Here is a 24,095-nt window from a genome sequence, read left to right as displayed (position 1 = left end):
GTAAAGCTGTAAAAAATTAGCCTTAATTTTCAACTACATGATTCTTAAAAAGTCCCAGTCCTGCCATTGCCATCGATTGGAATTTGTAGATGCTAAAATTGTCCACTGTTCCATTCTGCAGCAGTGACGTCATTATATTTAGAAACAAAGGTTAAGAATGACACCTATGTGCTTTAAAAACCAAGACGTGTTTATTTTGTGTGTTATTCCAGACATATTGTCCACTGTTCCATTGATGTTTGAGATTCTTTGGCCCTAGATGGTCTGCTCACATGACACATGGCAGACAGGCCGGAGATACGGCTATTTTTGTTCTATATTGGTATTCATGTGGCGTTCGTGTGTTCAGATTTGCATAAGTTCACAGTGAAGCATAACAGATATTCGTCTGGATTTGTGCGTGTTCATGTGAGGAGGAAAGTGCAGCTGCCATAATGTGAGCAAAAAAAACACTGGAGTATTTGTGCCTTTAATAGTTAATGTGTTGTTTTTTTTCCTAACTGTGCACAGAAAAACTGTGGAAATTTTCCCCAGGTAAGTTTCCACTACATTTTAATGACCCAAGTTAGTCCAGTGGTTGTCAAGGAAATCAACTTTTACAAAGATGATTTTTGTAAATTTGAGATTATCATGCTGTTTATTTCTCCCAAACTTAATTTAACTGTGAAAATACAAGAACAGCCGAGCTGGCCTGCAAGTCAAAAACCAGGGCATAAAACCAAAAGTTCATTAGCGCCACTATAATCTCAAGGATAACCGAAGAGACTCATACCCTTGTTCTCATTTCTGTCAGAGAGAGCTCAGTAATAAAAGCCATTCCACACTGACAGATGTGCCTCACTCTTTGTGAGTTACACAATGTCAGAACTCAAGGTGAAATCTTTTTGTTATTGTTATTAAAAAAATAACCCACACTCAGTTTAGTCCAGTGTGTCAATCTGCTGCTGTGAATGAGGACAGGAGAAGACCAACTGAGAATGCCTTGACCTGTAAGATAGGCGTTTATTCTTTTTCTTGTAACCATGTTCTGTACATGCTCGCCAAGAAGTTAGCAACTGAGAGAGGAAAAAAAAAAAAAAGAAAGTAAAAAAACCAAACAAACAAACCAGAGAGCAGGATTGAGTTAGTTCATTTCCATCCAAAAACATTTTTTATTGTCCTCCAAACTGAAAGGTTTACCCTGTGATTTGGCTTCTTTGATAAGCCAAAAAACATACATTGCATTTCCTCAGGTAGCAGTGGAGGCATACAAAGATCGTTTTGAGTGAGAGAAATTAATGGAAAGAGCAATACAGGATTCTCTCCTTCAAGTCACATGATGAGTAATCTTTGCATTCATGAGTAATGGAGAGAAGATTAATCTCAGATCACTGGAAGCTTGAGAAAGTAGCATCTGATCTTCATTAAGAGAGAAAGGAGGGAGAAGATGAAAAACAAAAACAAAAAAACCAACCACATGAAGAACAGGGTCGCGTTTCTTCCATGTTAGAAAAGGCCTGAAAACTGTCACACTGCTGAGATAGTTTCATCTCTGGTTGCCTCCAAGTTGTGTATCGCTTTTATGTAGAGCATCTGTAGTGTACACAAATGGACACTGGATATGCAATTCAAAACCAAAGTGCCCACAGTTGATAGAAAGCAAGGTCACATGACCCAAAACAGGTAATGTCACACAAAGGGGAGGGAGGAGGGTGAGATTGGACTTGAAGGTAACCAAACGCCGTCATCAGTCTGTGTTCGTGTGTGTGTCTAGTGTGTGCGGTGAAGTGCCGGCGATGCGGCACTCAGCACCATTAATGTACAGTTACTCAGGTGTACGAACAAAAAGAGAAAGACCTCCCCGTCTAGTGACTGTGCAGTTAAAAATGGGCACATGGTGATTTAAGCTCATGCTTAAGTTGTGGTAAACCATCCAAGCACTTCTTTAATTTATAACTATAAATACACAGCAGCGTTTTTACCAGAGAGGCTTCTGTCTGCTCCTCTCCCTTGGTGAGTGGAGTGTGTGACAAGTTTCTCTTAAAATGGCTAACTACGCTTTACTCATCTGCTAAAGGAAACACGGGTTATGTGGATTTGATTATCAACTTTCATATAGATTTTTCTATAATATATTTATATAGTTATTTTTCCTTTCTCTCACGCAGCCACCACTCTTGCTTTCACATTCTCTCGTCTCACTACTTTTATTCAATGGACAACATAAAACATGGGGTGGAGTGGGGAGCAACAGAGCTGAAATGACATGATCACTGACAGATGATCACTGAGAGGAAAAAAAAAAAAAAGCCAAGAAGAACTGCAGTCTTTTTGTCATCCATTGGCAGTTGGACTGACGCCGCAGTCAGCCAGTTACAATGGTGGTTTTGAGGGGAGGGAAGGGCCATGTCATCAAAGAGGCGGCGGAGGAGGCTCTTTCTTCGTTGGTGCCGTTTTAGTTGTCGTCTTCGTCGTCTTGGTAGCTGGGGTCATCTCCTTCAGGTTGAGGTTCTCCAGCGCCACGTCTAAGGTCATGACCTCAACACAACCCATGGCCTCGAAGTCAGCGAAATTCCGCAATGAACCGTGACAGTCATCCTCGTCCTCGGAGGAGGAGGCTGAGGCGTCCTCGTCTGGTAACAGTGTGGACAGCAGCAGCTCCGTCACGAACAGGCTCCTGTCGGCCCACTGGGCCTCGCACGCCTGGCGCTCTGCCTCAGACAGCCGTGGTTCGTTCAGCCTGCACAGAGAGAGACAGAAGGAGTGATGAGAATAAGAAATTTATTTGTAACATAAAAATCCTGTAACTACTTATTCCGCACTGAAAAATCCAAAACGTCTACTACTGGACACAAGATTTAGAGGTTTTTAAATTTCCACAAAGGGGCCAAACGTAATGCTTGCAGATAACTGCCTTAAACTAAGATTTAAAAGGAGTTTCTGATCACATGTTAAGCTGTGAACCAATGAGTGGATCACACATACATACTCAAACGAGCATGCACGTGGTTGTTGCTAATTTTTCCACTCAATTTCCACGTTCTCTGCACAGAAAGAATTTCTAAACACAGGTAATAAGTAAAATACATTTAAAAAAGAAAAACAAAAGAGACTTGAAAATAAAAACATTTAAAACTGGCACACCTGCTGAGTAGAAACTGGGAGCTATGTGCAGTATGCTGTGTGTTGGGCTCGGGTGGGCCCGGGTTAGGGCTTGGGTTGGTATTATGGTTGGCGCTTGGGTTGGGGTTTGCAGTGGCTGAATTGGTATTTAGAATAGCATTGGCTCGGCCGCCACCTCTGGTGGCATTTCGGGCAGTCTCCAGCTGTTGACGTGCTGCCTGGGCCTGCTGGCGTTCCAGCTGGAGTTGCATCTGAAGCTGCTGGAGCTGGGAGGCAGACGGGCCCGAGCTGAGCTGACCTCCTGCTGAACGCCGTACCCCCGACAACTGAGACAGAAGCTCTGGAGGAACAGAAAACAACAGTGGTCAGTGTAAAGCATTAAAGCTGATCATACTAACTACAGATGATAGCTCAATAATACATTTCTTTAAAAGATAGCAATATTTTATTATTTTCAAAATAATATATCAAGTCGGTCAAGCGTTTTATCCCTCAAAATATGCACTGATTAGTTATACTGTCACCAGCACACCAAATCAAAAGACAAATGTGATTTTCAGGGCTAAAACTCGATGAGCTGGATCAAGGGCTCAGCAGGTATAGTGGGTCATTAGAGAGGCGGCTGGTACCCGTGTGTGAGGCAGACTGAACAGGGTCCCTCATTATGGCACAGCTGGAGCTGACATGGCGAATGCCAAGCACTGAACCAGATTCAAATTGGGAACAGGATAATCAAGGAATTGCTACAGCAACAACTCTACCCACACATTTCTTTACCATCTACACAACACTTAAGTACATGCAGACACAAGTAGCAATGGTTTGTAATACCCAAGCTACAGCAGTTAGCTTACCCTTTTTTGTGAGGAGGAAAATATACTAAAGAAAACCTAATAAACATGCTACACCTGATTTAGTATTGAGCGCACTTTTTCTTTCCCTGTCAGACCTATATGATAATGCATATAACAATAAAGATAAATTAATCCTTTAATGTCTTACTGTAATAATTTGTTGTCTGACTTGCACCTGGCTCTGCAGCTTCTTGCTCTACAATTATGTGCCCCACAGGAAGCCTGTAATAACAGGTGCTTTGGGACTGGGGACTAAGGGAAAACTACACACTGGGGAGCAGCATTTGAACCTTGGTGAGGTGACATTACTGGTTGGTGGGTTCAGACTATTTAAAAACTGCATCAAATGTACTAAAGTTAAGCTCAATAAAGCCTGGATTTCCAAGGGTTTTCGTAAAGTTAAAACCCATCGTTTACAGAGCTACCAGGATATTTTCCCCGTTTTTTTTTTGTTTTTTTTTTAAATAACACTTTCTGGTGCAGCATTTACATTTCAAGTCAGCGCAACATACGTCACTCATCGTTTACTGTCGTGCTGGGAGATTACCTATCATGGAAGAGGAACTAAAAATTACCCTGAAATGGCTTGGGTACTTTATTGAACCGTTCTTGCATACACTCATACTGAAGAAATCATCAGGCACTTCCTGAATCCAGTAAAAAAAATAAAAAAAAAAGTTTTTTTGAGTGTATGTGTGACTAACCTGCTATGGGGTCCATGGCCTCTCTGCTGTAGTTGGAGCTCTGTGATGAACTCTGACTGGTGGAAAGCCCCCCTGTGGTGCTGCTGGTGAAATGCATGTTAGACCTGCGGGCTCGCGGGCCCCCTAACCCGCGCCCGGGGTGAAACATCCTCCTCACATGCCGCACGCCACTGGACTCATCGTGATGCTTGCCGTCAAGGAACAAAACAAGAGCATAATATTGATACAACTAAAAGTCAAAAATTAATGAATAATAAAAAAAAAGTACAATTAAAAATAATCCATAAACCTCAAAATGTGCCTGATTGTGAATAACAGATATTTCTTGCTTATAAAATTGCTTTTTAAAAAACGAACAGTTAATAAGCGAGATGTAGCTCAAAACTATCGCTAATGTCACTTCATATCTGCAGAGATGGTACTTAAAGTACTTGAAAAGGATATCAAGTCTCTGGGTGCTCTGTGTTCAAGTGTTAGATGAGCAGCAAAGTCATCTGTCACATGATTTGGGTCACCACCAGGAAGTGCTGCACATATGGGGCAGATCTAAATGACAGAAAAACAGAGTGTGCACATTAGTTTTCACAACACACACACACACTTCACCTCACACTCAACATTCACCACGAGGTATTAAATCCTCTTAAACAAACACTGTGCTTAAACACGAAGAAATGTAATATCAGTAAAGTGAAACCTGCATGTGAAAGGAATATATCCAACAGAAATTAATTTAAAAGGCACAGACTGCCATCAAAACATCAGAATGCTGCACAGCACTGGCTGTAACAATGACATTAATAAAAACATCAATATTTTAATACCTTGTAAACTCTGACTACTATTTCAATGCCAATTTTCTGCAGTAGTGACAGACTGATACCTGCTGTGCTTTCTCACGCCGTCATCTGACAGGAACTGACACCTGAGACTTTATAATGAGAGATATCTATGGGAGAGTTTCATGACAGAAAGAATGGCAGCTAATCGTTCACAGTTCCATCTTCCTCACTTGTTAAGTGATATTTATCTTTAAAATTTATCTATAAAAATCTGTTTATTCAATGCTGTCATTTTTTCCCCAGGGAAATGTTTTTCACAATTTTTTCTAATGTAATCACATTAGAAATTTGCACAATGTGATAAATTTTTGTTTGTACATTTAAAAAGGAAGAAAATTCAAATTATCCAAGCTAAGCTGCAGTGTTGATTTAACCAGAGCAGGTAGGCAATTCCTCATATATTCAAAGAACAAGGATTTTGTGTCACTTGCAAACATAAGGAGACATTAACAGTGTTTTTACACAATGGCTGTCTGCACCTGTGGGGAAGACATACTGTTAAATTTCATTCATTTTCGAATAAAAACTTATTGAGAACGCCTTTAGCTACATATGTTCTTGGCCTTATATGGTATCTAAGGGGACTGTATGACTTTTAACAATTAATATACTAACTTTCATCTGGTGTTCCTGGACAGATTGTGCCTCCCCGGTACTTTCTCAGTCTCCCTGTCTGCTCGTGCGCCTTTCTCACAAATTGCACACATAGAAAACTAGTTCTCCCCTTATTAGAATGAGAAAACAAATATAAAGCCATAACTGAAAAATCATTTTAAGTCAACAGCTTGGAAAGCTCACGTGCAGTCTCAGCTGTATAAGCCAGTGGTGGTGGTGTTTTTGTTGACTGTACAAAAAGAATAAGCTATAAATAGAGCTGCAAAGTCTGCCATGACTTGCAATTTGATTCTTATTTCAGACTCAGAAACTGACTCAAGGACTTTCAACAATAATACTGTGAACCAAGACAATAAATATGACATAAATGCATGCTGACAAACCCAACAAGATCCTGCAATGTGAGGCCCACTCAGACACTGATTCAGTTTGCTTAGTTAAGATAATATTGAAGGAAATGCAGCTGTTAATATCTGCACAAACATCAAGTTTAATTTCATGGAGCACCAACTTACCACTTCTGTGGAGGTCTCTGTATGCTCTGCAGCCACATGCTCCTGCAGGGACATCTCTGTGTAGCCCATTCTGCCACAGTAGGGACATGTGAAGGCTTGGGGCTGCTCCACCGAGAAGGCTTCACCACCATAGTACAAGTCTGGGAGGGAATAAACACCCACATTCCATGTAGTGTCAGTTATGTAGCAACATTTAAATGCAAGAGTTTAAGTTAAAGCTACAAGTATGCTATAAAATGTAAACACAATTAAAGATACTCTGTTAACTACAGTATTTTTACCCTTTACATATACCAGGAAACATAAATAAACCCATGCACATGAAACCATCAGCAAGTAGGCCATCTACAGACATAGTTACAAACTACAACAGTCCATTTAAGAAGAACATTTAGCTCCTAATGAGAGATCTACTCAGCACTCCATTAGTTGTTTAAAAAAACAAAACAACAACAAAACCCACCAACAACAACAGAAAAAACACATACAACAACATTAGCATTAACTTTGGGGTTATGTTTGAGTTAAATATAAGTGCAAATTTCACTTTTCCTACTTTCATAGTTAACACTCGCAAATAACAAACCCCCTCCCCCCTCAAAATGGTGTTTATTACAGTTAATATTCATTAATCTATAAACCTTGATTAATATTGGTTAATGTCAACTGTTTAACACAACTAATCAAACTTAAAGATCCGATATTTATTGAACTAAAAAATTTAAAGATGTGTTCCTTGCCACGAGTCTTCAGGGATAATCAATGAAAAGCAATGAAAACATGCATTTATAGATGCATGCTCATCTATATTCATTCTACAGTCCATAATACCATCTTTTTAAAAATCAACACTTGTGTTGTCCAGCAACACCACTGCTACTTCAAATTCTTCCTTAATGTGAGCATAGGTTAAATAATAAAAATAAAAAAATAAAAAAAAGGTACTTCTGAGCTGCTTTAGGCAGTTTGATTTGCAGGTAAACTCAAAAACTGAGTGGAAGAAAAACCATCACTGGGCTGAATTGGGCAGCAGCACGTTAAACAAATTGGCTGAAGGTGTTAATGTGCGTGTGGTAGCCTGTCTCTGTGTTAGCCCTGTGTTAGACTGGCAATGATGCAAATATTTGAATTATTATTTGAATGCAAATAAGTCATCGCTTTTTCTTGATTATGGAAGCTTTTTTTTTCCTTTTTTAAATTTGGTCTTTACAAACATCTGTGGGGGAAAACAAAACAAAACACCATCTTGATTTGACTCTAGACCTGGTGTGAAAGTTTCAGCTCTGAAAAAAAGAAAAAGAAACTGAGCACAACGCTAAAACCAGAAAATTTTAATGTTCACATACCCTGAATAGTTCTATAGAGGTGCTGAGAAAAGCTGCATTTCACAGAGACCAATTTATAGCACACCTTTTCTTTCACATCGCTTTTTTTTTTTAAAGAGAAAGAAATCACCTATTACTAGCTACATGTATGACAACAACTCATGGCAGGGGTCTCATTTCCCCAAATAATCAAAAGAATTCTAATCATCAATTATTTTTTTTTTAGACATAGCTCAGTTGGTGGAAAACCAGCAGGCTCACTGAAAATGCTTGCAAAAAGTCAATAAAATATCACTGCCAAAAAAAAGAAAACCTCTTATTAAGCTTGCACCTTCTGTTGTGTTTTCAGCAACAGTTGCTGTTTGTATTTGTTTTTTCACCAGGCTGAAAAAGAGCATCTTCAATGTGTGAAAAGCTGAACGGTAACATATTTCACAACATCAAGACAAGAAGTAATAACAGAAGCAGTCGTCCAAAAGGAAGACAAATGGCCCATTTAATCGAAAGAAATTTGGATTGTACCACGCTTACCCGAATGCTTAATTAAAGAATTAAGAATATTAAAAGATTTGGAGAAGTTTAATCCTTACTGCTGCCAATATAAAATATTCCAGTTATGCAGTGATAAATCAAACCCAGAAGGCCAACAACACACTCCCAAAAACTCCTCAGGCTGAGTCAAATCCATCACTGTTAAGCCATTTGGGAGCAGCCTTCCCATCTGAAAACAAAAGCCAGTGCCAGGAAAAGATAACATACGACATTGCACTTTTGCAATCTTATAAAATCTAGTGAAGGGAGGTTTATAAAATTAAAAAACAAAACAAAAAAAACAAAAAAACACTGCCAGTATTACCGCTCTGCCCTAACTGACAGTCGTGACCATCCCAAGACAATTCAGTTCTTTAGCATTTGTCACATTTTAAAGGAAAAAAAAAAAATACCACTGCACCAAGTTTGAAAACAGCTCATAATTTCTCCATCTTTTGTCACCCCCCCTCTCCCCTTCCCTCATACACCTGGCCCATACCTGGACTATCACTCAACACACCATATGAGCACACATCATCCCTCTTTAACAGCTGATAAATTCATGTTTGATTGCTTGACAGTTTACAGTCCCTCAGTTGACTCGACAGTGAAATACAACAGGCAATTACCCTCTATGAGAACTGGCTTACAGGCACTGTGTCTGTAATTTGAGGCTCAGTATTTCAACTAATGGAGAAATGTTCATAAATTCAACTACACTCCATTCTCATTCCTTTTAGCTGACTGTCTGTTGACATGGATGACATGCATATCATCTTTACTTACCAAAGTCAACGCGGGTTAATATACACTGCATGGGATGCTCTGTCGTGTGTCTGGTTGTAGTTGCACCGCTCTCGTAGCACGATGCGCAAAGATCATAGTCGTAGCAAATTAAACATTTGTAACGTCGTCCTCTGAAGTTACCCTTTAAACATGCATCACAGCTCACACCTGAGTGAAGACAGGAGAACAGAAGAGACAAAAGTTAGAAAATGTGACAGTTAATCAACTTTAATTAATTTTCAAAATCAAGTAATTGAAAACTTCATCTTTTGAGGATTGCCAGATTTATTACTGGATACAATTTATCACAGTTTCTCTGATACCATTAGGTTCACTGGATTACAACTAATATTTTTTTCCTTGTATGTCCACTTCAGTTAAACTGCAGTGAATAATATTCAAAACATACCTACATTGGAAATTTACAGAAACATTACCACTACATATTGTCTGGTTGGAAGATTTTAAAGTAATGGATATTCAGTTGATTTTTCAGTCCTGAGCCAGAATATCGCAGATCGCTGCAGAATTCCTGCCTCAACATTAAAACTAACACAATCGAGATAATTCAATGTTCATTAAGATAATTTATAATAAATATTAAGTGCACAGACAGCACTGTTTAGTCTGAACTGGGACTTTGAGAGAAGTCGACTCTTGTGGTAACATACTGGATTGCATTACTTTCTTGTGCATTTGTTTTGTTGTAGTTGGCTAAGCGTTTTGTTCAATATTTGCTTGTGTTGTGGTGGGCATAGGTGACTTGGAGTAGATTTTTGGCTATGTTCCTTACAAGTGTTTATTTATTGCACAATTTATAAATAAAGTGTTACTGTGTTACACTTAGTCCAAGTCCCATCAATGTTTAAGTAAAAACTACATTCACAACAGTGAATTACTAATTACCACTGTCTTCATTTCAGTACCTACATACATGTAATGCGCCATGTGAGATGGACTGTGGTCAAGTCCGGGCACTTTTTGATTGACTACGACAGTCGTACAGACACAGTGTACGCATGGCATGACACTGGTTTGTGTAACCCCCCCTAATATCTCCATTCATAACTATGAAGCTGTAAAAAGGTATATAAACGAGTGTGATAACGGTAACCCCTTCATGATATAACTCAGGCACAAACACCTTGACTGACAGCAAAGTTAAAAACAACAACAACAACACAGGCATGGCATGTAAAGGCCGCCCGGCCTAACCTTCGCAACCGGCTAACAATTTAACAACTTAACTCTTAGCTCACAGGCAAGTCATCAATGGTAGACTTTACCCAAGTCAATTTTTTGCCGGTTTGTGATCAGAAACGTCTTCTAACAACACTGCAAGACATCTACTCAACACTAATAACTAACAAGGTTGGCCACAAGGACGACGTGAATGTTAGTTTGCTAAATGTTAGCTTGCGAAACTTGATTCAGCAGGCCAGCAATGACCAGGAAGGAGGCTGAAACTAGCTAACGTTTACGACATACAAGTTTCAAACCCATAACGCCATCTGGGTCGCGTTCCACGCTTCTGTTTCCTATTCTCGACACTCCCCTCGCTCCCCGGCTCGTTAAGGTTAACCTACATTACCCATCTCCCAGGCTAGCTAGCACACTTAGCTAAAGATACGGAGCTCCTTCCGCTTATATGTCAGCGTTGTTTTGGTCAGTTAAAACAGAGTAGTGCATATGTTCTGAAGAGAGAAGACCAACTCCAAGAGTCCGTTATGATTAGACACCAATTCTCCCGGCAGCCATAATGTGCCCCCACGAAATTTCACTGCAACCTCGCTGCTAACACTAGCCTACGTTAGCTAGGATGAGCTGCAAACTAAGGAATTCTCGGCTAGCTAACATTAGCTAGCGGTGAGCTGTCATCGTTTTTAATCGCAAATCCCGTCTCTGCTTCCACCTCCGTGCTAAAGCACCTTCTTACCTTCATGACGGGACATCCTAGCGCAGCCCCTTGCTCGGGCTCCTTCGCCTTGCAATGCAAAATAATATGAGTGAAGAGAAGAGAAGCCGGGGCTGGCTGGCTCTCCCTGGCCTCTTCCCTCATGAAGGATCCGGTCTGGCTCGCTGCCCCCTCCCTCTCCTTCTCCCTCCGCCTCCTGCTGTGTCACTGTCCAGTGCATTGTCACTCCATGCACACGGTGGCGCTGTTGTTCCATTTTATTTTTTTTACCACAAATGCTGCTTTGGGTCGCTTGTGGATGAACTATAGTGACCTTAGTTCTCACTTTTTTAATTTACCGTGAATTTCAGCATTGAAAATTCTCACAAGTGTTTTTTAAATCATTAAACAGGAGGTGCAACTGGAGTTGGAACAGTTGAAGATAATGAGATTTTCATTGTGTGACCAGGAAGGACGGGATTAAAGTGAGGAAGAGCTCCGGTTGAGCAGGTTCATGAATGTAGTAAAGGACAACATTGAGCGGGTTGGTGTGACAGATGACTGGGTGTTAGGGATAGTTTGAGATGGATGCAGATGAGGTGTCGTGACCTCTAATTATTGCTCATTCCAGTTCTACCCACTTTATTTAATTTTTAGCATCATCAAACAGCCACAGCATTAGAATAACTGACAGATTAGGTGAATTTTCATCATTGCCTTACAATGAAATGTTATGCTGGGTCAGGATATCAGGTGGAATAATCTGCTCCCACCAAACCAGATCCAAATCTCAAAGGATCCTCTTCCAACGCCCCCAGATCCCGGGCCATCAGGATCACTAACGACTCCAGCCATCCTGCTTACAAACTGTTCAGGCCACTGAGGTCAGGGAAACGCCTCTGTAGCCTGAAAACAAGAACTGAAAGGTTCAGGAGGAGTTTTTACCCACAAACAGTGAGACTCCTCAATCAAAACACAAATCGGACAACATGATGGACAATTCCATACACAGTATATAATTTTCCTTTGAGTTTTATCCTTATTTTTATTTGTACTTTATCATATACATCTGTATTTATGTAAATACGTACACTATAGCTCTTAACTATTACAGCGTAATATTTTGCACGATATTATACATTTTTATACTTTTATATAGATATTTTTTATTATAAGTTTAGTAAGATGCACAGTCGGGGGGGGGAGTACTTTTTAGCCGGAAAAAACATTTCACTGTGTGTTGTACTAGTTATAACTACATGTGACAAATAAATAAAGAATTGAATTGAGATCATACATCCCTGTCCTGGTGCCAAAGCTTGTTTGGTGGGTGCCCATACAATATTAGTTGGGAGGCTTGATTTGATCATGTCAGCTACTGTCAGATGCTCCCTTATTCACAAATGGTCACCACAGCAGGTTGCTCAGCATGATGATTTGGCAGACGTTTATGCACCAGGTGTTGTTCCTGATGCAACTCTAAAGGGATCTACTCCCCAGACCAAACCAAGGATGACCACACATAACGTCAAAAGGTATTTAATCTTGGAAGTTTGTTATTTAGTCATTTATTTTTATTCAACACACCAAGACTGAGACATCTAAAAGCTTTGTGTGTGAGTTCTGCTGAGAAGCTGCTGCTGCCAGGATGTCATCTCAGTGGTCTGCCAACACTGCAAGCTTTGTTCTAACTTCATGGCTCAAAATTGAAGTTTTTGACAGTAATTTAAGGAAGGAGTAACGGCTGCACTAGATGAAGATGTTTAAATTATACTGGAGAACTGCTGATTATTTTTGTATTTCACAGTGCCTCATTGTTGCTTCTTGCCAGGCAGACCTTGTAGAGCGAAATCAAGACAGGTCAGCAAAGTGCAGAATCAAACTGGCTCACACATTTGGCAGCTTGCTGAGGTATGTGGATGGAAAGAATAACTTTAATTGTGCATGCAAAGCTATTTTAAATTTGACGCAAATGTCCAACATCAGCTTGATTCTGGGAAGTCCACAAGCTTTTCTTTTCTTTTTTTTTAATTTTTAATAAGAAGCAGAAAAAAATAAGTTTATCTGGTAAAACATATGTTGACCTCTAAACTACAATCTTTCTAATTTTATTATTTCCACAGCATACAGAGAAATGTTTAGTTTTAGACCTCAAACACCTTGGGGAACTCTATAATACCCCATGAAATTGTATCTCATATTTACTTATTTGCCAGAGGTGAAAGAACACAGGGCAATGCTCTACTACTGGAAAGTTTCCAAACATGCACAGACGTCACAGAGGTAATCATCTGACCCACGCCTTTTTTTCCACATAGATCTCACACAGCACAGTGTGATACCTATATTAGCACAGTATATGGGCTTGGAAAGTAAATAAATACTTTGCAGATCTGCATATCTATGTCTCCAGTCTTACCAAACAACTTAACAACATAATTCCAGCCAGACTCATCACATGCACCTGAAGTCCACCAATCATATTATATCTATTCACATCCAGCATTGCTGGCTCCCCATTCCCGAACCGTCCAATACAAGATTCTGCTCCTAAACTTCAGACCATTTTGGCCTTGTCTTTTTAACTTTGTCATCAAAGCGCTCAACTTAAGCTATAGCCCTCTGATATAATCATTTCTGATCCTGTACATTCTGGTCATTTTCAGGTGAAATCTTAGCATCTTCAGCTTTGCCACCTCCAGGTTTACTCCTCAATTTACGACTCACAAAGACAGTGAATTTTTTTTGTTATAAGGCAACCTTGAATGTTTTGAAAGGCACCTGGAACCCTCAGGGGATCAAGTAATGTAGTATTGAGTCAGTCAGGTGCATTGTCTCATCTTATCACTTGAACTTTAGTGCCCTACTGAAATCAAAACATATACTTTCCTATACATTTTTATATAAATGGGTGTTAAAAATACGAAAAGTTACTTTGGACTGCCCTTTGTCACACAGTGTCACGCTCCTCCATTCAAGAATACATTTTAGTATGTCTTCTGATTTTTTTCAAAATTGTAAAAAAAAAATTCAAAAAGGACATAATTTCTTGGTCAATTTGTGCAGTGAAGCACTATGAAGGATATGGGTTATTGGCATTTCCATCACTGCTTGTTTCAGTGCACTGATGGCTCATTGTTAGTTTTTCATTAACGTAAAGCTGTACTGTGTGTACCCTCATTTGATTGCACGATGTGATAGATTACACACGCAGTGACATCTTAGACAGACAGACAGACAGACAGATAGGATCTGTGTAGTTATAGTGCCTTAAGGTAGTGAAAAAAGCAAAATAAAACATAAGAAATTGCGCTGTAACTATTTGCAGAGATGCGTAAAAACTTTTTTAGATGTCAGGTATCAGGCGCTGTTGGGGTAGCAGATGACACTTCCAGCTGGTGATGTGTGCACACAAAAAACAGTGGTGTCACTTTAACAGGGACCTTTGCGTGAGTGCACCCATTCTTCGTCTCATCAACTGAAACTGGTTTGCGAGCTAAGCTGATGATTTGGCAGCATGCCAGGCAGGGGGAGAGAGACCCCTTCCTTCTCCATACAACCAGCAGCCTTTTAAATATTCCTATAAGAGCTCCCATTGGATATTCTTTGTATGACTGGATTTTTTTTTAATGTTGGTATTGTAAAAACGCCGTCTCGTTTCAGTGCGTCTTTCAGCGTTCAACTGTTTTTTGGTTTTTGTTTGCTTGTTTCTTTTTTGAGAAGGAGCGCCTCCTGGATTCCTGGAACATTTCTATTTGAAGTGCTCTCTGGATGAGCAAAACATAAAAAATAATTTAAAAAAGAAAGAAAGCGTATTTTCGCATTCTCTTTGGGTGTCTCGGGGTTTTCTTGAATTTTTGTCTGCATATTCCTTTCGCGTCTTTTGTCATATGTTGCCTATTTTTACCCTCATCTGTCCGGTAAGAAAACAAAGACGGGAATTGTATGATCTTCAGACCAATACAAAACAATTAATTGCGTCTGACGCCTATACACCCTTTAAGGGTTAAAGTGAGATAGGCTACTACGATTCATTCAACCTTTCCACGCCCTCAACGTAAACAAATGGGGGCTTGACCAATAAGATCCGCCATAGATCAGCCGATGATCAGATGACCGAAAGGAGAAACTATTTAAAACTGTAATGACACGCTTCATTCACAGCTTACACATTTCTGGAGCCGGTTCTTAACAGGCGCACACGAAAACGCATCACCGGCTCTTTTGTTACCACTGAATTTCAATCGCTCACCAGCGCACCTCGTTGCCGGCAGTACTACCAAAAAACATTTTATATCCTAAGAAAGCTTTCATTTCGTCCACACTCATCTGTGGCTGAGAAATGAATCATAAAAGCGTTTTAATCAGGATTTTCCTACTATGTGCTTATCCGCTTTTTTCATCAGCAACTGAGGAAAACGCCGTTCTTAAAGGTAAGAAATGGCTTTTTTGTCTATTCATTCGCTAATTGCTCTCTAAAATAAAGGCAGAGGGTGAAAACCTCACGTCTAGCATACAGCGGGGTATATATCATACGCCTGAGAAAATCCTAAAATTCTCCCACGTCTCGCTTGATTAATGCGCGTCATTTTTAGACTAAATTACACATTTGAACAAGTGTGGCGGGCAGAGCAAAGCAGAAAAACTGGAATGGATTTAAAGGACACGAGGGCGACGTGTCCTTTTTGGAAGGAGTCTTCAAGTAGAGCCAGGACACAACGCCACGTCTGTGCGCTGCCCTTGGAAAGATGTCCTGCTGAATCCGCGTTTTACTGCAGACTTCACGAGATCGTTTTTATTACCCAGCTCAGCTGAAATCATTTTGGTCTGTGTGGCCCATTGGGGCGTTGAGTTCATGTTGAGCACACTGTGAAGTTCCTTGACACAATGTGCGATGTTGGCTATAACTAAAACTGATCTTTACTTGCTGCGAGGGTAAACCAGACTTCATTCGGTTCATTAAGAGCGTAACACAATGAGACTAAATTAAAAGTCCTATTCAAAACCAATTCGGACTGTACAGCTTTAAAATCAAGCACGGCTGCAATTATTTTTAAACTTTGAAACAGTCGGCTTCTTTCACCAGGCGTTTTAATCTCAGGCTTGAGACAGGTATGCTAAGTTGTGGCATAATTATGAGCTGTAGCTGCAGATTTGTGAAAAAGATGAACTGAAGAAGCATAGCGATGACTTTACTGCTTCTTGAGTCCAGCTTGCACCTAACCGTTGTTCAAGAGCAAATCTTGGCAGCAAAAGCAGGTTTATTTTGTTTTTCAGCCCCTAAAGGCTGAAAATAAAGACAATATAAACAGTCAATTTTTATATTTATTATTGTGCATTTTTCTCCTCAGGTGAAGACAGTGGGCAGAATGACTTGTCAACAGACAGCCACTCTGTTGCTGGCATCATCAAGTACAACATGAGAAAGAGCTTAGATCTGGAGCAGGAGGGCTGCTACCTGAAAACTGGCAAGAATGACTGTCTAGAGAAATGTGGCTTCAATGCTACAGCCAAGACTATCTTCATCATCCATGGCTGGACGGTACATATGAATGATAATTTATATCTATCTGTTAATAAGCATCTGTGTAGTTTAGGTTATTTCTTTGGCTTCCTAGGTCACTTTCTTGACTTCAGAGTGAATCAAGCTTAAATGTTTTAACTATTTATTTTTGATTGTTGGGGGTAGCAGAAAGATGCTTACATAGTTAACAGTCTGACCAATGACTGACTTCTGCTGTCCTTTCCTCTTAGATGAGCGGGATGTTTGAACACTGGATGCACAAGCTCGTCTCTGCATTAATGCAACGTGAAAGTGAAGCCAACGTGGTGATTGTTGATTGGATATCAAGGGCCCAGCAGCTATACCCTGATGCAGTCAACCACACTTATGGTGTTGGCCTTGATATTGCAGCGCTGCTCAACTGGCTTCAGGTATGTACAGTAATTTAAAGAAGCTCCCACCCACCCAGAGTACCAAAACTAAACATTCAAATATTAGTAATGCTTCAGTGGGTTTCTATTCAGCCTTTTCTTTTTTTAAACTATAGAAAGTGAAAACTGATGTGCAACTACTTAATTGTAACATCCCAGTGGACACCAAGGTGCACTCGTGCATAACTTTATCAAAGGCAAAATGGCTTCATTTGCAGAACTGATGTATAAATGGCTTTCATCATAGCCTTAAAGTGTAACATTGTGCTTCTGATATAGTACAACATGGTTGCTCCATTTCTGAAATCTCTTTTTTTTTTCTTTTTTTTTTTTTTTTTTAGCGTAATATACTTGTTTTGTTTTTTGCCTTGAGTACCTTTTTGTTTGTATGGTTCGTTTTCCCAATTTCCAAATAAGATCAGTGCATTTAGCACTTCTAAGGCAAAGACAACAATTCCCATTCAGTGGGACTGTTACAAAATTTTATCAGTAAATAAAAGGCAATTCAGAAAGCGTTCAGGCATCTTGCCATGTAGTTGTAAATGTAGACAAAGAGTGTCACTGAGACAGAGGGTGGAGGCGCTGCTCCATGGAAGGAACTATCAGTGGATTCTGTTCGGGTTAACTGAGCCTGGCTCAGCTGCAGGCACAACTCATCATTGGCTGAAATCCAGGCTCTGTCCATTGTAGGCCACTGTGGCAGCAGCTGACATCTTTATATATATATTTTTTATTGTTTCCTGAAACAGGATGAGCACCAGCTCCCTCTGGAGAATGTCCACCTGATTGGTTATAGTTTAGGTGCTCATGTGGCAGGCTACGCAGGAATGCATGTACGAGGGACCATTGGCAGAATCACTGGTAAGTTGGAAGTAATATGAGCCAGAAAAAATAGCCCTTTAATTTGAGGGTTGCCTCATTTGCTTGACCTTTCTAATCTTTGTTCTTCATAGGTCTAGACCCAGCAGGACCGATGTTTGAGGGCGTGGAGAAGGAGAAGCGCCTCTCACCAGATGATGCCGACTTTGTGGATGTTCTGCACACATACACTCGGGAGGCTTTGGGTGTGAGCATTGGAATCCAGCAGCCAATTGGGGACATTGATATCTATCCTAATGGCGGTGACGTGCAGCCGGGCTGTGGACTTGGGGACGTGCTGGCAGTGGCAGGAAGTAAGTGGCTGAAAGTCTTTACTTTTGCACGTATCCCCTATGTTTAAAAAAAAAAAAAAAAGAAGAAAAAGAATCCTACTGACCTTTAAACTATAATCTACTATACTCAACTTTTCTAGATTTCATGGAGGTGATGAAGTGTGAACACGAGCGCGCTGTGCACTTGTTTGTGGACTCTCTGATGAACAAGGAGCACCTGAGCTATGCCTTCCAGTGCACTGGGCCCGACCGCTTCAAGAAGGGAATCTGCCTGAGCTGTCGCAAAAACCGCTGCAACAAAATTGGCTACAATGCCACAAAAATGCGCAAGAGGCGTAACAGTAAAATGTATCTGAAAACCCGGGCTGACACACCTTTCGCAGGTGAGATACAAGAAGAATGAAATGTGTGAAATGTTATGACGTGTACTTCCTAGAGCAAAAGTGATAAGCAAGTACTATAACCCAATCTGTTTTCATATCTTTAACCTCTATATCTAACTTGTTTTATGATTTTACAGTTGCAGTGTAAACTACTACTGTACACACACCTACACTAGATCAAGTATTAACTCTTGCTTTTTGTTCAAGGCTACCACTACCAGATGAAGATGCACGTGTTCAACAAAAAACAGTCTGATGATGCTGATCCCATCTTCAATGTCAAGTTGTATGGCGAGCACAAGGACACAGCTGATATGTTTGTTGACGTGTAAGTTCAAAACCTAAACCCTTCCTGCCAAACCAGTCTTCTTTCACAATGTCTCAACATGACAACGTGTAAATCGCTAACGGCTCAGTTACAGTCCTTCTGTATGCACAGTGTGGTAGTTGTTTTTGACTGAATGTTGTACTGAGAAACAATCAGATTATTTCTATACATTTAGAATTTTCAACTCAAGTGCTTGTTCTGAATTTTTTCAAAGTGGTCTTGGGCTGTACAACAAATTTGGTGGCAGACTGAAGCGAACAGCAGTTTTCATAAATATACAAGTGTGCCAGGGCAATATGACAGCTCTCTGAAGACTGTTTATTTTAGAGGTCTACTTTAGTTGCAAATGCTTGATCTTAAAAAATGGTGGACTTAAACACAGCTTCCTTTTAACGTGGTTTTTTTTTTTTTTTTTTTAAACAAATTTCTTACTACTTGTGCAGCCGCGATAACACCATTGGTCTGAACATGACAAACACCTTCCTGGTTTTTGCCGAGGAAGAGATCGGTGAAGTGCTCAGGATCCGTCTGAGTTGGGAAGGAGAATCCGATTCCTGGAGCTCTATGTGGAAAAACATCAAGAAGAATTTCTGGGGCTGGAACGCCAACCCTTCCAAACCCGTGCTTGAAGTTCGTCGGATGCGTGTGAAAGCTGGAGAATCACAGAAAAAGTGAGCTGAAGGGTCAAAACTGCAGTTGCCAGTCTTAATGGTGCAGAATTAATTTTAATTAATCTGTTCAGACACTGACTGATGCTTTGTGGTGTTACAGGTATGCTTTCTGTGCCGAAGACTCTTCAAAAACGGAAATCTCTCCAGGGGAATATATCAATTTTATTAAATGCCCTGATGGCTGGGATGCAAAACCGAGAAAACGGTATGAAAAGTTGAAAAACTGGAAAAATTCAAATTTATCATTACCTGGTCCTGTAACTTAAAGTTGTGTTTATGGTGTATGTAATTATTCTGCTCTTTCTGATCAACAGGGTGCCCATGTAACAATTCGGCTCTCCCAACAACCAATGCACCATCACCATGGGGGAATCCAACATGAATCAGGAAGAAGCTGTGCCCTCTGTATTTGAGCACTTAGGCTTAATCAGCACGTGGTGAAGGGGGAAGTGGGCGGGGGGGTTCAGCTCTAGTGGAAGGTTTCCACTGACTTCTGAAAATAAGAACGATGGGTTTCTCTCAGCATGCGGCGGTTGCAAAATGGTGCACAGCCTGGAAGTGGTGGCACTCTCAACTGTGTGGGTTGCCTGAGAAGTTACAGAAAGTTCCTCTGTGTGGACTAGTGAAGTAGAGATTTCTGCCAGTGGACACACCAGCAGTTATAGTCACTGTACTGTACAATTTTTAAAATATTTATTTATGAATAAATGAAAGCACTGCAAGACAACCTTATTTATCAGAGCACACCCCATAATGGAGCGCATGTTGAATGAGTTTCTTCGAGATGCAGTATTTGTGTATTAATGTGCGTGTTTGTACCTGTGAAGTGTGCCTTTCTGCTGAAAGAGATTACTGATACACTGTTTAATTGAAGGAGATGTCAGTCTTATTGGATCCTACCTTTCTGTGCTTTTGTGTGTAGTTACTGTATGTGACTTACTTTTGAGGGGATGTGTCTGTACATAATGTAAATACATTTGTTTCTTTTGGAGAAATAAATTCACACTTTGTTTGTAGCAGCTTGTGCCTTGTCCATCATTTCAAGATTAAATCGGTGTTGTGGCCTACTCACAACATAGAAGATGAAACTATTTAACCTGAAGATTCACTTTGATTTTTCAGTAATCAGAGCATGTATATTTGTCACACTGTCATGTTCATGTGACATTTCTGTATGACTCAACTTTAGGAGAACGCTGAAAGTGAATGTTTTCTGAAAAAGACTCCACTACTGCTTGTGGGAACATGCTTTTACAGCTCACACTGCAACTGATGCTTGAACTTCAAGCGCGCCTGTTACCTCCTGTGAGGATTCACTTTATATTTGAAATATAAGCTGAACACCTTTCATTATAAAAGGAGTTTGATGCTATTCTGAGAAACTAGAAGAAATGGCTAAATGTCATGGGGTAAATTTGCAGTGTAGTACACTCTGATTTCTGCTCTGCTTGTAAAATGTTTTTTTTCTCAGGCCTTGAAAGATGTCAGGAGAAACGTCAGCATTGCTTCCTCTAAGCTATAGTTTCTGAATAAACAGGAAAACCTATGACACTTCATGGTTCATAGCATACAGTGGCATGGTTCAACCATGGCATAGGTTGAGCTGAGCAGAATTTTTTTTGTTTGTTTGTTTCTTGTATACATGTTGACTCACTTTATTCTGCTGTAACACAACACGCAGTTAATATCCAACTGGATGTGTTCCTTCCACAAGCTTTTCCAGTCTTTAATGAGACATCCATTTACTGGAGCAGGACCCCCCACCCACCCCAAACACAAACACACACACTCACTCACTTTTTTCCCATCATATTACTCCTTCACAAACATCTACGTCACAACTGCTATCCTGTGATGTTTCACTGAAATTCTTTGAATACATTTAGACCCTTGATATCACTCGGTTGCCTTGACTAAACATGGGAAAAGAGTGTAATAAGCTGACAGATGTGTGTGAAATAGTGTACTTGAAGATTTCTAGGTCTAGTAATGCCTTCAGATGTGCTGTATGTAACGTGAGATGGGTCCTTGTGATCGTCGCTGCTGCCTGGCAGCTATTTACGTATGATCTATATCAAGACTTCCTATCTCTGTCAAAGTTTTAATTGTTTTCCTGTTCTGCTGTCTGATTGCTATCTTCAGTGGTTACTTTTGCCTGTGTACAACTCTGCTGACCCATTTTCACCAAGACAAACAAACATCTGCTCAGAAAATGTCTGTGGTTAAAGGCATGAAGCTGGTTTTACCACCACGCTAAGCTGACCACACAATATTGTTTCAGTGACTCACTCCAGTTTCATAGTCATAGGGTATTTTAATGCCATTAATGTCGTCTGCCTCCAGAATGGAAAACAAGCCATAGCCTTTAGCTTTTAGTCACTGTTTGAAACATGTCTTTTCTGTAACTGGAACTTATTGGCATCTTGACTTATTCAGAAATGATGAAAATGCAAAGGAATCTTAACCTCAGTACAGACAGAACATTTTCAAAACCTCTGATGGTTAAATATAAAATGCCAAACAAACCTTGCGGTGGTTAAACTTCTGCTTTCTTGGTGTTTTGTAAACTGATGTTTTATTAAATTTTTATTTAATTTAATGATAAAAAACTGTCAGTTTTGTCATTTTGTGTCCACCAATTTTCACCATCACACCATCACCATGGTGGAGCCATAACAACCCATGATATAGAAGTTTTAAAACAATTGAACCTGAGGATTCTCTTTGATGTTTTGTTAATTCAGATATTTTCTGTTCATGTTTGGATTAAGGCATCGAAACAAGTACTTCGCACGCACATTTGAAACTCCTGCACGACCCATCGTTATGAGAAATTTGCAAACGAAAGTCATCTTGAAAAGTGAATCTGCTACCATATAATGCACTTGTGAGTGTATGCACGTGCCAACTAGCAAAAAAGAAATTGTCTTTTTCTTTGAAGTTTATCATCTTTGTCTGTAGATTCTGTTTCTGAAAGTATCAAGTGTTTACAATTTCCATGAAATGTATTTAACGTTAGCATGCTTGTACCCGATATCGTCAAATAAATACCACAATTCAGGGGATTTTCCACTTACAAAACTGAAACCATTATTCTCAGAACACGAAACTCCCAATAAGCCACTTCCATGCAGTGAGTGTTTTGCAATGATGTTTTTGAGACTTTATACAGGACTATTGAGAAAAAGTTCTGGATCCATACTGTTTCCACAAAGTATAAGTTACAGAAACATTCAGACACAGCTTCCCCACAGCTATTTGACATCGGTCATGGCCTTCCAAATAAGCATACAGGCAGATTACATACTACCTCACAAAGCCACTTTAACTGGTTAAAGTAGCGAGAAAATGAAAAATTGCTTTTCATTTCCTCATACACCTTCTCTCCTCTACACCAAAACAAAATAATGTGCTTGGCAGCTAAGCACATTATGCTGTGACAGATATTAAACCCTCTCTGGGTTTGATATCTGTCACATCTAAGCAGTGACAGATATCAAGCTGGTTTCTTCAAAAGTGCAGAAATGTAACCAAGCATGATCACAGTGACAGTGGTACCAGGTTAATGTTATGTCAGTGAACACCTTATTAAGCATGTTGGCATGTTTCCCGGCATTTGGATGAGAACATCAATGTATGCACCAAGTTTGTGTTTATCCACTCTCTAACTATTAAAAACTCTCACTCACAACCTTGAACGTAAAGTCAGAGGATTACCAAAGTCAGCGGGATTTGGGGGAATCTCTTCCAAATTTCACGTCATTTTTAAATACAAAGCTGTTCTACTGTCATGAAATTAAAAGACTCAACAAGAAATAGCAGAACAAGATGAATAATCAGCCACAGACCACATGCTTTATGTGTGTGTTTATATTTCGCCAGTGTATGCTTGTTTAAATGGGGCCTGGTCTCTGAAGCAGAAATGTGATTAAAATAGGTTTTAGGCAAACCTGTCCTACATTTGCAGTCCAGCTGTAATTCATTTGTGCATGTCCTGGAAAATCTAAATCTAAATATTTTTATTGCAAGGTCCTGCAAGCAGTGGCTCTGTAGTTTCTCCCAGCAACACAACATGAGCTGTCCTGTGTTGTTGGTTGCCCTGGAGCCACGTGCCTTGCAGATTAAAGGGTGGCTGTGCGTACATTGCCACATGTTATGTTGTTGGCATTATACCAGTGACTGCAGTGCGATCAATAGCACAGAGTGGTGGTGGGAAGCGGGGGAGTTCACCTCACATGACCCTATAGCCAGGAGGGAGGAACCACTTTAACCTTGTTTATAGGGCGTTCAATGACATCACAGTGGTCAATTAGAGACACTTTGAGCAGAAATGAATGTTGACCTCTCTGGGTTTACGGTACAAAGTGTGCTGACGGCTCACTGGTTTTGGCAAGCCAGCCTGGCATGAGCGGAAAGCACTCTGAGGTCACATGTACTAACTCTGTTTCCAAGGAAGACAT

At 40.1% G+C, this 24,095-nt stretch overlaps 2 protein-coding genes across 2 annotated transcripts; one reads left to right on the top strand and one right to left on the bottom strand.

Moving 5' to 3' along the window:
• Positions 1–972: 972 nt before the first annotated feature.
• LOC113033508 (E3 ubiquitin-protein ligase KCMF1-like) lies at positions 973–11,583 on the bottom strand. Its single transcript, XM_026187363.2, has 7 exons — positions 11,211–11,583; positions 9,275–9,442; positions 6,633–6,772; positions 5,105–5,206; positions 4,661–4,841; positions 3,124–3,442; positions 973–2,719 (listed from the first exon to the last, which is right to left on the bottom strand). Exons 1-7 carry the CDS (start codon positions 11,443–11,445, stop codon positions 2,392–2,394), a joined length of 1,473 nt encoding a protein of 490 aa, XP_026043148.2. The 5' UTR covers positions 11,446–11,583; the 3' UTR covers positions 973–2,391.
• A 3,741-nt stretch (positions 11,584–15,324) lies between these two features.
• lipg (lipase, endothelial) lies at positions 15,325–20,651 on the top strand. The gene is made up of 10 exons (XM_026187759.2): positions 15,325–15,601; positions 16,520–16,710; positions 16,923–17,102; positions 17,852–17,963; positions 18,056–18,274; positions 18,394–18,636; positions 18,844–18,964; positions 19,408–19,635; positions 19,736–19,840; positions 19,950–20,651. The coding sequence occupies exons 1-10, from the start codon at positions 15,511–15,513 to the stop codon at positions 19,960–19,962; spliced, it is 1,503 nt and encodes a 500-aa protein (XP_026043544.1). The 5' UTR covers positions 15,325–15,510; the 3' UTR covers positions 19,963–20,651.
• The last annotated feature ends 3,444 nt before the right edge of the window (positions 20,652–24,095 follow it).

Source organism: Astatotilapia calliptera, chromosome 12 (genome assembly GCF_964374335.1).
Source record: "Astatotilapia calliptera chromosome 12, fAstCal68.1, whole genome shotgun sequence".
NCBI lineage: Eukaryota > Metazoa > Chordata > Actinopteri > Cichliformes > Cichlidae > Astatotilapia > Astatotilapia calliptera.
The sequence above is the reverse complement of the archived record's forward strand: the minus strand, read 5'-3'. Positions and strand labels throughout refer to the sequence as shown.